Source organism: Accipiter gentilis, chromosome 17 (genome assembly GCF_929443795.1).
Source record: "Accipiter gentilis chromosome 17, bAccGen1.1, whole genome shotgun sequence".
Lineage (NCBI taxonomy): Eukaryota > Metazoa > Chordata > Aves > Accipitriformes > Accipitridae > Astur > Astur gentilis.
Genome location: NC_064896.1, coordinates 29,187,049 through 29,200,564, shown reverse-complemented (window position 1 = coordinate 29,200,564; position 13,516 = coordinate 29,187,049). Strand labels below are relative to the sequence as shown.

Sequence of the window (13,516 nt, the reverse complement as noted above, 5' to 3'; positions counted from 1 at the left end):
TGCGGGTCTGTGACCCCAAACCCTAGCGATGGTGGACGGTGAGGCAGGTAGGAGGTACAACCCCCCCCCAGCATGTGTCATCCCCCCCCCCCCCCCCGGGCTGATTTGCATCCCCAGCACCGTGCGACCCCCGGGTCTGCAGCTGCCCTCGGTTCAGGCTCCGGTGACGCCAATGGAGAGCTGGTCCCCCGGTTTTCCCCGTCCCTGGGGGCTGTGTGGAGCATCTCCTCCCCAGGCACGTCCCAAATTGGGGTGGGGGACCCCAGTACCCCCCACGAGCCCATTCTCAGTACTGATCCACTGCTGACCCTTGCGGGTCTCTCTGACGGACATGTGGCATCCTCCGTGGAGGCAGGGGCTGCTCGGGAAGGCCTGTGCCCCCCTCAAAGCCAGGGTTGGCTCTTGGGGCTGCTCTGGGCATCGTGGCCAAGCTCACGGTGCCAATTTGGGGTACTGCCAGGGGGGAAACTATTCCCCCTTCCCTGGGGGGCTGCTGTGGGTCCCTGGGGAGTGTGGCCGTGGGGACTGAGCCCGGGGCGCGGTGGCAGGGTGTGTGGGGCAGGGCTGCTGCCCTTCCTGTTTACGAAGCGGGGTAATTAAGGTCGGGTGGGGGAGCGGGCGTGTGGGGAGCCGGCGTCGGTGGAGGGGAGGTGAGGGCTGCAGTGCCGGGCAGGAGGAACCGGTGCCGGCAGGCAGGGCCGGGTGCGGGGTGAGCTGCGGGCTCAGGTGGCCGGCACTGGGGTGGGAGTGGGCAGCCCTGTGGGCAGAGAGGGGACCCATGGGGTCCATCAGGGGTGTCTCTGAGGTCCCCATGGGTCAAGGTGGCCCTGGGGAGCAGGGTGACGGGTATCTGTGGAGTCCCAATGGGTCAAGGTTCATGGTGGTGGTTTGGTGGCCATGGGAGTTCCCAGTGCCACCATCCCATCCCATCCAGTCCCATCCCATCCCATTCCATCCCAGGCCTTGTCTTCATTGCCAGCCCCACAGAGGCGGGGTGCTGTCTCTCCACTGCCAGCCCCACGGAGGCGGGGCACAATCCTGCCCACCTCTGGCCATGGGGCCTGGCCACTGGCCCCACAGCATTTAGGAGGGGCACTCTGAGCCTCGGCAGTGCCAGCCCGGCCGCACGCTCCTCGCGCCACCGCTCAGCCCCCCAGGTAGGCACCTCGGGGCCCCAGGGACCAGACCCCCCTGCATGGCACTTGGCTGGCCCCATGGCTGGGCTTCACTGGCCCCACGCAGGTGGAGGCGGTGGGGCACTGGGCATCCCGCTGGGTGGGTTCCCTTGAGGAAGGGTGCGTTGGGCATGGAGAGGGGCATGGGGGGCAGATGTGGGGCTGTGGCTCTGCTCCCCAGCTCTGGGGATGTTTTTGTGTGCTGGTGGAGCCATGCTGTGCCTGAAGGTGGGCTGGGCTCTGCAGTACTGGTGCTGGCTTACATGGCCCCACGCTGGGGTCCCTGGGGATCCCCATGGGTCAGCCTGGGATGCTGGCCCACACTAGGGTCCTGGGGGATCCCAGTGGGGCAGCCTGGGATGCTGCCCTGCACCAGGGTCCCTGAGGTCCCTGTGGGGTGACCCCTTGTCAGCAGGGCAACCTGGGTGGGTCCATGGCTGGAGGCTGGTGGCTATCCCGGAGCGCGGGGAGGGCCCGGGAATCCCAGGCATCCCCCGCCGGGTGCACCGGGGCCTCTGGCAGCCGTGCCGGGCTGAGTCACCCTGCAGCCTGGACAGCCCCGAGCATCAAGCCACCCTTCAAAGGTGCCGCGGGCAGACCTGGCCGGCTCGGGGCACGGGTGTCTTGCTGCGGGGTGACTCCTCATGGGACCGAGCTGGCATCTCCGGTGCTTCCAGCTCCGGCGTAACTCACCCTGTGTCTCTCCCTAGGGTCACCACGCTCCCCGTGGAGACCGGCAGCTCCTTTCCGCAGCTCGACATGCACCAGTCCCTCGAGCCCCCTGGGCAGCAGCCCCCAGGCTGTGGCAAGTGCAGCCCCATGGGCAGCGATGCCGGGAAAGCTGCCGGGTGCAGTGGGGGCAGCAGGGGCAGCGGAGGCATCGGGAAGGGGCCGGTGATCTGCAGTGCCGTATGGTGAGAGCGAGGGGCTGGGGGCATGTGGCTGGGGGCAGAAGGGAGACAGGGTGTTTGGGGTGAGGTGGGCAGGGGGTGCTGTGGCGGTGCCAGGGTGACAGAGTCCCCAGGTTGGTTCTGATGAGGGATGCTGGTGGACAGGTTTGGGTTCCATGGGCCACCGCACCGCTGTGTGGCCCAAAGGAGGAGACTGCTGGGAATGGTGCAGTGTAGGGTGCACAAGGAGCCTTTGCTCCTGGCAGCAGGGGGAAGACTTGGGTGTGTGGACTCCCTGCCCTCTCCCCAGGGACTCTGGGGCTCCGATTTGATGCTGGGCTGGGGTAATGCAGAGCTGGGGTGATGCAGAGCTGGGGTGATGTGAATCTCCTCTCCATCATCACTGGGAGTGTGAGAGGCTGGGACGGGGCTGGGATCCCTCTGACATCCCCATTCCCACAGCGGGAACCCCTATGCGGGGCTGGTGAGCCACCTGCGGGCAGCCTGGCTTTCAGGGAAGACGCGGCCCATGGAGTACCGTGTGGCTCAGCTGGAGGCCCTGGGACGCTTTCTGGATGAGAAGAAGCAGGACATCCTGGAGGCCACCGCTGCAGACATGGGCAAGGTGAGAGGGGGCCGGGTGCTGGCCACCAGGGTCAAATCTTTGGGGCCCTTCATATCCCCTTGTCTGGGTCTTGCACCCTGCTGGGTGCAGGTGTGGGGCTCTGGGCATGGAGGTCCCCTCGTTGGGGTCCTGCATCCCCCTTGACGTGCTCCAGGGCTGGTGTGGCGCACCCATAGGTGCTGGGTCCCTGCAGAGCTCTGTGTAGCCAGCGTTAGCTGGAGCATGTGTAGGGACCATGCTGCTGGGCAGGGTTGATGCTGCCAACCCTATCCCCGGTGCATTTAAACGGGGCAAAGCCTCTGTTGGCTGATGCGAGGTAGAACTTCGGCATTACCCAGCTTCGCCCTCTGCATCTACCCCACGCCTCGAGTCCCCGGTGGCTTCATGCGACCCCTGCAGATGGTGATGTCCTGGGGTGCTCCTCACCAGCACAGTCGCACCTGGGATTACTGGTGTTGTGCAACTTGCTGGCCTTGCACATTCCTCCCAGGACTGCTCAGGGCCGGGGCGGCTCGCTGGCCTCGCAGGGACTGGTTTTATTGGCACGGTGCTGAGCCGTGCGGTGGCACAGGCAGGGACCTGGATGTGGCTCTGGGTATTGTGGCACGCTAGGAACTCCCTGCCGAGGAAGCAGAAGCATCCCTGCCGTGGCTGTGCGTAGCAGTCTCAGTTCAACTCTTCTCTGTCCGGCCGCTTCAGGATACTTTTCTGCCCCTTTTTCCCTTCCTGATGTGCTGCAGCCCAGCAGACCACCGCCCACTTCTCTCAGGCAGCATTAGGAATTCTTTTCAGAGGGATGGCTTGCCCCAGTGCAACATAACTGGTCTTAACTGGTAGTGGTAGCACTCAGACCCAAAGGACTTGTGTCTGTGGGCGTATCAGTGCAGCGGCCCGTGCCCTCAGACACGGCTTCCAGCATCTTGGCATCTCCAAAGGTTTGTAATTGCCTTGTTTGTTTGAGGTGAGGGCCTTCTCCTTCAGCCGGGGGTTGATAGGCATCAGTGCTTGAAGTGCGTCCTTCATCTCTCCTAATTGTATGTAATTAGAGCTGGTTGTCTAGTAATATGCTTGTTATGCAGTCAGACCTTCATAGTTAGATGGACAATTCATCTGGTCTTACGTATCTGAGGTGGGTGCTCACCTCCAGGGATGCCGGTTTCTCTCCATTGATGATTGAAGGCACTTGGATGACCTCAGACTTAATGTCCCATCTTACAACCTTCGTGTCCCATCAAAACCCTTAGTGGCCCACCTTCAACAGCAATTTCCTCATCCTCCTAGTGATGCAACTGTCAGCCCTGGCCAAGAGCGGCCCCGTTGCTTCACTGGACATCCGATGTGCCTGCTGAGCCCTCATGTCTAGGAGCAGCTCAGCCTCCTGGCAGCGGTGTGCGTCCAGGCGCTTGAGCGGCGTTGGGAACCTGAAAGTCTCTTGAGTGGGGCTTGGTGGTGGAGCATGAGAGGTTGCTGCCTGGGAGCCAACAACCAAACTTTCCAACCCCAAAGTGGTGTTTTGCTGCAGTGATGGAGGAAGGCTCCCACCCAGGGATGCTTTTGGGTTGGAGGAGTCCAAAGGACCTTGTGGTGGAGGGTGTCAGACAGCTGCGCCCACTGCGCTTTGCAAACGTGGCTTCAGAGCGCAGGAGCTTTGCTCTGGGGCGACAGAGGGGCTTTACTGAGCCTGCTGAGTTGTCTTCTTGTGTCTTCACGCTTCTGCAAGAGCAGTCCTGAGCTGTGCTTCACGGCTGTGGTTACCACAGCAGAGAGGACCCACCGTGGGCAGGAAATGCCTCAGCAGCCCCTGTGATCCCGGCTCTGACGTCCCGCCACCGCTCCCAAGTCACTGTCCATTTAGTCATGGGATGGTGTATCTTGGAGAAACCTGCTGGGTTTGTTTAATTCCCTGACTGGGGCATCTCACCCGACCTGCCTTTCCCAGCTGCATGCCAACTCAGTGCAGGAGTCCCGGGAGCTATGGGGGGTTTCTGCCTCGGACAGGGAGTCTGGTGACATGCAGCCGAGCTCCATCATCAGGCATTTAATTAAGTGGTTGCTCTTCTTTACATTTCTGTTTGAACAAAGCAGGGTCTTAAGGTCAGCTTCTGTGCACGGGCTGTGGGAGGGAGCTTAGGGCTTTGCTTCCAACTCTTGTGTCCAAGTGGTTGGGACACAAATGCACCAGTACAACAGCACTGTTCTGTCCCAGGTCAGCAGTGCAGAGCTGCCTCTGATGCCAGTACCAGCTTTTCTGGAGCTCCTGGAGCTCCTGTGACATTGCTTGGTCCCCCTTTGGCTCAGGGCTCTGTTGCCAGGTGAGCAGTTCACAGATGCTGAGCTCAGGAGGCTGTTAAATATTGTGAAGATGTTAAATATTGGTTTTTTCCTCTAGCCAAATACCTATTTTCATAAAATTTCAGGGACTGTGATATTGCCTGGGTGTTGCAGGAGGTGATAGCAACTTCTGCTTAATAGCTGCTACTTAATAGCTTCTCCTGCTCTTCATGGGCAGAAGAGGGGGAAGATGTTTCCGGCAGAAGGGGAGGAGATGGGGTCAGTGTTGGTGTGATGCTTACATGATGTCTGTTGCCAGCCGTCCTTTGAGGCTTACTTCACCGAGATCCTCCTCTGCAAGAACGAGCTCAACATCACCCTGAACAACCTGTGCCACTGGATGAAGGACGAGCACGTGGACAAGAGTCTGGTAAGGCAGAAGCTCTGGGCTGACCTGGGAAAGGAAGAGGGGGAGACAAATTGCCGGTGGCAAGGGGCAGAGTGCATTGGGGAGGACAGCACTGTGTGCTGGGCTGAGGCAGGGCAGGAGGCGGTGGGAACAGCACTGAGGTAGTGGTCTTTCTCACAGGTGACACAGCTGGACTGTGCCTTCATCCGCAAGGACCCGTATGGGGTGGTGCTCATCATCGCGCCCTGGAACTACCCCATCCACTTCTTCCTGGTGCCCCTCATTGGGGCCATCGCTGCCGGTGAGCCGAACCTCTCTCCTGGCCCAGAGGATCCAGGCAGTGCCAGGCGCACCAGCAAGGGGGTCTGGCCAGTGGCCTCGTCCCCAGCCTGGGGTGCCAGAAGGGCTGGCTGTCAACCATGTCACTGCTCTGATGTCCTGTCGATCTCCCGCCAGGTAACTGTGTTGTTGTCAAACCCTCGGAGACGACCAAGAACAGCGAGAGACTTATTGCTGAAATGCTGACCTGCTACCTGGACAATGTAAGAAGCTTTTCCTGTCCTTGTCCCTGTCCCTGCCCCAGGGCCACGGTGTTACCAATCCTGCCTTGCACACACCAGCACCACGCCATCCCTGGTTTCAGGTGCTGCCATACCTCCTTCCTTCACACTCAGCTGGTGTCTGCATGCCCAGCACCCTGGGATGCTTTTGGTGGGGACAGGGACACAGTGGATGCTGACAGTGGGTGACCCTTCCTCTTACGTTGCAGGACTGCTTTGCTGTGGTGACTGCTGGCGTGCAGGAGACCACCAGACTGCTGGAGAACAAGTTCGACTACATCTTCTTCACAGGTATGTCCCGAGGGCCAGAGCAGAGCCCTACCTGGTTTTTGTGCAATGAGAAAGAGGGATTCTCGCTGGACACCCCGCTGTGGCTTACTCTGCCTGTCAATGTGTGATGGTGGGCAGCCTGCCTGTGTACAGGACCCCTTCCCTGCCTGCTGTGTTGGGGATCTGGTGTCAGGATCTGTTGGAGGATCCGAGGGGTGTGTGTCTGAGGGTCTGGTGGGACTTGGTGTGTTTTCCTTGGACCTGGCTCCCCAGAGAGCCGCATCCCAGAGCTGGGCTTGTAGCATGGTGGGATCTTCACTGTGATGCATCTTTTCCTGGCCCACAGGCAGCCCCTCCGTGGGTAGGATCGTGATGACAGCCGCTGCCAAATACCTGACGCCTGTGACGCTGGAGCTGGGGGGCAAGAACCCCTGCTACGTGTCTGACTCCTGCGATGTTCAGAATGTGGCCCGGCGGGTGGCCTGGGGCCGCTTTTTCAATGCGGGGCAGACCTGCTTCGCACCCGACTACGTGCTGTGCAGTGTGGAGATGCAGGAGAAGCTGATGCCTGCTCTGCGTGAGGCCATCACTGAGTTTTTTGGCTCCAACCCTCGGGAGTCCCCTGACTTTGGCCGCATCGTGGGGGATAAGCAGTTCCGCCGCATCCGGGCGCTGCTGTGCAGTGGGCGCGTGGCCATCGGAGGACAGACGGATGAGAAGGAGCGCTACATCGGTGAGGGCCCGGGGCCCTGGGGTTTGTGGGACCATCCGTGCCCGCACACTGAGTGATGCGTTGCCATAACCCTTCTCTGCAGCTCCCACGGTGCTGGCGGACGTGCTGCCCTCTGATCCGGCCATGCAGGAGGAGATCTTTGGGCCCATCCTGCCTATTGTCGTTGTGGCCAACATGGATGAAGCCATTGACTTTATCAACGCGCGGCCGCGACCATTGGCTATCTACGCCTTTTCCTGTGACAGCAAGGTGCGTGGCCCAGAAAGTGGGCTGAGGGAAATGGGGCAGTAGGGCTAGCGCCCACCTCCCTGACACCCCGTGGCATGCTCTGGAAGGGTCTTTTGACCCCAGCTGCTCTGGGCACACCAGGCTGATGGGGTGATGTTTGGCAAGTGGTGCACATGGAGCCAGGGTGCGAGACCCACGTCCACCTTCTCCGCTTCCCTCCCAGGTGGTGAACCAGGTGCTGGAGCGGACAAGCAGCGGTGGCTTCTGCGGTAACGACACCCTGATGCACCTGACGTTGACCTCGCTGCCCTTCGGTGGGATCGGTAGGTCCAAATTCCCCAACCTGCCTGCCCCTGGCCAACGTGAGCCATGGTGCCTGGTGCCTGAGCCATGCTGGCCGTGGTGAGGAAGGGTCTCGGGGGAGTCCAGGTCCAGAGGGCTCAATGGTCTGCAGGGAAATCCTTCTGCACCAGGTAGGACGCCACCAGAAGCCCTTTGCTTCACTGCGCCAGGGCTGAGCTCTTGGGCTTTGCAGCCCTGTTTCTGCTGAACACGCGTGGAGCACTGTGAGGTTTCTTTTCTCTTTTCTTGCTGTCCCAAGCACAGTGTTCCCTGAGTATGTGCAAATGCTTCATATAAAAGGTAGGAAAATCTGTACCACTTGATTATTTTCCTGGTATTTCCGAGCAGCGTGGGCACTGTGAGTAAATTTTGTGCCAGGGTTTGGTTCCTGCCCTACTCAGACTTACCCGGGTACTCCTCAAGTGCTGCTCCCTTTGGTCTATCTGTCACTCTGCTCCTCATCTGGGAACATGTCTGACTTGTCATGCTTCTTGGGTAGGTGAGGTTCCTCCTGCAGACAGCATGGTGCTGGATAGGAGCCCTTCATGTCACTCAGGAGCAGGCTTGTACATTCATTCTGCCTTTTAGGACTAAAGAGTAGGAGCAAAATGCTTAGGAATATCTGGAGAACCTGCTTTTGGTAACTTGGAGATCCTCCTTGGCAAAGAGGAAGAGTTTCTGCTCTCCAGGGGCAACAAGAATTGTTTTCTCAGGTGAAAAGTGAGGTCTGCTCAGTCCTGGGCCCTGGTTGTAGCATTTTCCAGGGAAGAACACAGGAATACAGGAAGCCTCTGATGATGTTTCCCCAGAATACTTTCCCAGTCTCCTGGTCTCTTCCCCAGAATATTCTCTGGGGAAAATATCTGTTTTATGCTGCCCGTGCTGAGCATCTCTGTCAGGGCCGACAGCTGATTCAGACATAATAGGACACCACGACAGCAAAGCACGATTAATTGCTCGCCTGACTGCGGCTCAGGGAACAATTTTTGGTGGTTCCCGTCCCATAACTTATCTTTATGGAAATGATTCAGACAAACTGCCTCAAATTATCAGGTGAAGCCATTTTATAGCAGCCCAGTCAGGTGAAAGGTCTGAAGTCATCGGGGTGAGATGGCATTTGCTAAAGCTTCCACATTAGCTCAGATGTGAAGTCACTGGGCTATTAACCGCGATGTGCAACCTCAAGCTTAAACTAGCCACAGGAATCAGGAGAACTGGTGTTGCTAACGTGGCTCCAATTTTTAAGAGCTCCAGGAAGAAGCTGACTTTCGTAGGGGCCACGCTGCTAGCTCCTAACCATAGGTAGATATGGTAGAGCATCATAGAGGCTGTAGAGGGAAATTGAGCTTTGTAGACCCAGCAAAGCTTATGTAGATAAATGTTGGCCAGTAAAAATGATGCACTTGGACCTCCAAACAGTGGTGAGCTGCAGAAGGATTTGCTGGACTGAGTGGCTGTGGAGCTGGAAAAGGCACAGGGAAGGGTGAGATCTCCTCCACCATGTCTGTGTTGCTCAGCAGCGGGAGCATTTGCATGAGTGTCGTGGTTTAACCCCAGCCAGCAACTAAGCACCACGCAGCTGCTCACTGACTTCCCGCCCTCCCCCAGTGGGACGGGGGAGAGAATTGGGGAAAAAAAGTAAAACTCGTGGGTTGAGATAAGAACAATTTAGTAGAACAGAAAAGGTGAAACTAATAATGATAACGCTAATAAAATGATCATAGAAACAATAAAAGGATTGGAATATACAAGTGATGCACAACGCAGTTGCTCACCACCTGCCAACCAATGCCCAGTTAGTTCCCGAGCAGCGATTCCCCCCTCCCCCAGGCTTATATACTGGGCATGACATCCCATGGTATGGAATACCCCTTTGGCCAGTTTGGGTCAGCTGTCCTGGCTGTATCGCCTCCCAACTTCTTGTGCCCCTCCAACTTTCTCACTGGCTGGGCATGAGAAGCTGAAAAATCCTTGATTTTAGACTAGACATTACTTAGCAGCAACTGAAAATGTCAGTGTGTTATCAACATTCTTCTCATACTTAACTCAAAACCATAGCACTGTACCAGCTACTAGAAGGACAATTAACTCTATCCCAGCTGAAACCAGGACAACGAGGAAAGCCTGTAAGGTTTTCTTTGTGTTGACGATGCTCAGCGGAGTCCCATAGCAAGTTTGGACCTGTGCTGTGTGTTGCAGGAAACAGCGGCTTGGGGAAATACCACGGCAAGTTCACCTTCGACACCTTCACCCACCACCGCGGCTGCCTGCACCGCAACATGGGCCTGGAGGCCCTCAACGCCCTGCGCTACCCGCCCTACAGCCAGCAGAAGCTGGGGCTCTTGACGGCCACCTTTGAGATCAAGCGCAAGGGCATTTGCACCCTGCTCTGAGGGCTGCCCCGCTGCCGCTCACAGACTGGGAGGGGGCGACTCCTGGCTGGGTCTCCCCAGGGAGCAAAACCACCCTCCCCAGGAGACTGGTATCCTCCTCCCTCCTCGGCACTGGTCTCCTGTTCCCTCACCACGTCCTTTGCCTCGCTGCTACCCTGATGCAGGTTGGATGATGGGGATGGACATCTCCTCCCGCACCTTCACTCATCCCCAGCTCTCTCTGCTCCAGGGGAGCTGTTTGCTGGGACACATATGAAATGACACAAAGTTCTTTTTCTCAGCCCGTACTTCACTTCCCAGCAGAGAAATGGTCCCCACGAGGCTGAGGACCAGCAGTTAGCCTCATCTCCTGCTAGACGGACCTTTCCTTCTGGATGAACCTCACTCTCCCTCCTCTCAGTGCTGGCTGTTGCTTTTTCCTCCATGTAACCCTGTCTGTAGTAAAGACTTTGCATTGAGCTCTCCTGCCTGGCTTCCCCTCGCGCCTGTCACCCGGCTTGGGGGTGCCGGGCAGGAATCCAGCAGCTGAGCCCCAGGGGGTGGGTGCCCAGACCCCCGACATCCCCATCCATCGCAATGACACCCTCAGCCACACCATCACACCCTGCTGGGGTTACATCCACCTCCCATCACCCCGTGCCTGGTGCCTGCATGGCACTGAGGTGCCCCGGGCTGGATTTCGGGCACATTTTGCATCCCAAATGGTTTGGGCTGGAGCGGAGGCAGCGGTGATGTGCGGCAGGGCAGGCAGCCACGGGGCAGAGCAGAAAGCCAGCAGCCTCCCTCCTCTGGGGGAGCGAGCTGTAGCGGGGACTGGGGTGGCTGCCTGCCTGCACCCTGCCTGCACCCTGCCAGCCCCACGGGCAGCCCCAGGGCTCAGCAGGATCCTGGCTGCAGCGCTGGGGTGCTGGCCAGGCTCGCTGAGGCCACCTCCTCTGGGTAAAACACCCTGTTAGCTGGGGTGGGGAACCTGTGGTTTGCAGCCCAAACTGCGCGAGGCTGCCGGCAGCCTGCCCAGTCTGCGGGCAACCTTGGTGTAACGTGCACTGTGCCGCTCCCTTGGGACCGTGGAGATCGGCAGCGTCTTCCCGCAACCCGGCATGCAGCAGCCCACCAAGCCCTCCGGGGAGCAGCCCCCCAGCAGCGGGGCTGGGAAAGCCCCTGAGGATAATGGCGATGCCATGAGGTGGGAGCGTGTGGCCGGGACAGGGGGGAGGCAGGAGGGGTCCGGATGCTCTGCCGTCTCCTCAGGGCTCTGCTTTGGGCTGGGGTGATGTGGAGCTCCTCTCTCTCATCACCGGGACCATGAGGGGCTGGGACAGGGATGGCGATGGGATCCCTCTGACATCCCCATCCCCGCAGCGGGAACCCCTATGCGGAGCTGGTGAGCCGCCTGCGGGCAGCCTGGCTCTCGGGGAAGACGCGGCCCATGGAGTACCGCGTGGCTCAGCTGGAGGGTCTGGGACGCTTTCTGGATGAGAAGAAGCAGGACATCGTGGAGGCCACCACCGCAGACATGCGCAAGGTGAGAGGGGGCCAGGAACCAGGGGATCCAGCAGCTGGAGGAGCCGAGGGGCTGCCCACAGCCCTGCCGGCTCCTGCCGTCACGCAGAGGGTTGACATGATGCCCCAGTGGACTCTCCCACCCGTTCGACGCTCCAGCCCCATGTTGGGCTCTGCCCCGGGCTTGGAGCCAGTGGGTGTTGATGGAGGCAGCAAAGGAGAGACCGAGCTGGAGCACATCCCAGCCCACCTACCCCAGAGCTCGTCCCTATCCCCAGTGTGGACAGAGCGGGGCTGTGGGGAGTGCCCAGACATAATTAGCCATTCCCAAACCCACCAGCCTCAGTTTACCTCTTTTCTGGGCACATCCATCCCCAATTCCTGTCAGCCCCCTGTGTGTGCTCCCTGCCTTGGGCTTTCCACCAAACGTCGTCCCCTCCCCTCTCTCGGTGCTCACCCAGGCTGCAGGTCTCAGAGCCTGGACCCCCCAGCTTTGCATCGTCCCCTGCCTCTTTGCTCCCTCCCTCCCACCTCTGTTGTGGTCACCAAAGGCAGAGGCAGAGCAGACCCATCCCCTGCATCCCCATAAGTCCCCAAAGAGCTCCAGCCCCCCCCAACCCAATAGTTCCCCTTTGGTACAGCTCATTCACCCACAGCCAGAGCCTCACACACCACACAGGGCTCATCATCTGTTGTTCTCCATCCTAGTTCACAGCTTCCCTTTGGACACCTTCCCCATCCTTACCACAGGCCGGATCGAAGGCATCCGCATAATTTTTCCTATTTTTAAGCAGCCAGCTCTTGTGCTGAGAGGAGACCTGCAGTAATGCTTGATCCTGTTAGGGAAAGGTGTGCTGCATTTCACCTCGCTTCCCATTTGCTTCTGCACCCTTTGTGCTTCTCCTTCCCTGATCTGGGTGGGACCCTGACACCCACCTGCATTGGGAAGCCTCCAACGCGGGCTTTGGGAAGCGCTGCCAGCACTGACTCGGTCCTGGGCAGATGCTCCCTTGGACCACCTTCCCTTCCCTGCCCGGTGCAGAGCATCTCCGGTCAGGTCTGGCCGGTGCGGTGCTTGCAGCTCGTGTGGTGCCCAGCAGCTGGTGGCCAGGGCTGTGGCAGGGTCACTGAAGAATGCTCAGAAACAGGGCAAATACACATGGTACTTCCAAATACTTTTGGACGCCAGCCACGCTGCCTCCTGTCCACAGTGAGCCGTGTGCGTGCTCCACACTTGCTGCCGTGGCACTGCGGGCAGCACCGGCCACCCGGCAATGTAAGCTGCCCCTGGGGCCACCGCTCCTATGAAAGGAAACACAAGGTACCCGAACATCTCCTGCTGCTCCCTTACCAAGAGAGCGGTTTGTGCTGTCACACGAGGGAGTCAGAGCATCCTTCTGCCTGCGGTTTGTCCAGTCTCTTCTCAGGGACACGCTGGACACCTCCTGCAATACCCTCCCTGGTTACTGGGTCTCTGCTTCTTCTTTCTTCCACTCTACAGTGAAGTACCAGGCTTGGTCTTTTCTGGCCTCATCACGGAAAGCCCCATGCAGGGATCTGCTCCGGCTTGGGCCACATCCCCTGGCACAAGCCCAGCCGCTCCAGCCCACCCGAGACATCCCGCTCACCCAGATCCCCACTGCAGCGGGCTGCTGGCTATTGTTCGTGTCAGTTGTGCTTCCTCATTTTCCTGAGGTTCCCTTTTCCTCGGAAGAGACATCCAACACATCGGTCTCCTCGTGCTGCTTTCTCTCTCCTGGGATGGGCAGTCCAGCTTCTTCCTTCATCTTGCTTCTCCTCCTGATGTCATGCCGAGCCACACGCCTGCCCTGCTCCCAAACTCCTCCACCCTTCGGGCTCCCTCACCGCATGACTGTCCCTCCTCCTGCCCTGCTGAGGGCAACCTCTGGAAGCTTTTCCTTCCTGCTCTCCCTCCTTCCTAGGCTTGGTGGTGGATCTCGTCCCTGCTTTCTCAGCTCACTCTGCCAAAAAAACCTGCTCAAACAGGCTCCAAAATCTGGGTATTCCCTTTTCTCCCATACTTCCTCCCACATCTTGACCCCTGGGTGGTGGATATCCCCCAGGACCAGCTGGTTTTATCCTTCAAACCTGCCACT

At 59.0% G+C, this 13,516-nt stretch overlaps 1 protein-coding gene across 1 annotated transcript; it reads left to right on the top strand.

Moving 5' to 3' along the window:
- The first annotated feature begins 1,060 nt into the window (after positions 1 to 1,060).
- On the top strand, positions 1,061 to 10,427 carry LOC126047113 (aldehyde dehydrogenase family 3 member B1-like). The gene is given in 11 exon segments (XM_049820345.1): positions 1,061 to 1,157; positions 1,886 to 2,089; positions 2,528 to 2,690; positions 5,281 to 5,391; positions 5,551 to 5,715; positions 5,718 to 5,912; positions 6,140 to 6,221; positions 6,547 to 6,933; positions 7,016 to 7,182; positions 7,385 to 7,484; positions 9,703 to 10,427. Coding segments are annotated over 10 exon segments (1,719 nt in total). The 5' UTR covers positions 1,061 to 1,157; positions 1,886 to 1,934; the 3' UTR covers positions 9,897 to 10,427.
- The last annotated feature ends 3,089 nt before the right edge of the window (positions 10,428 to 13,516 follow it).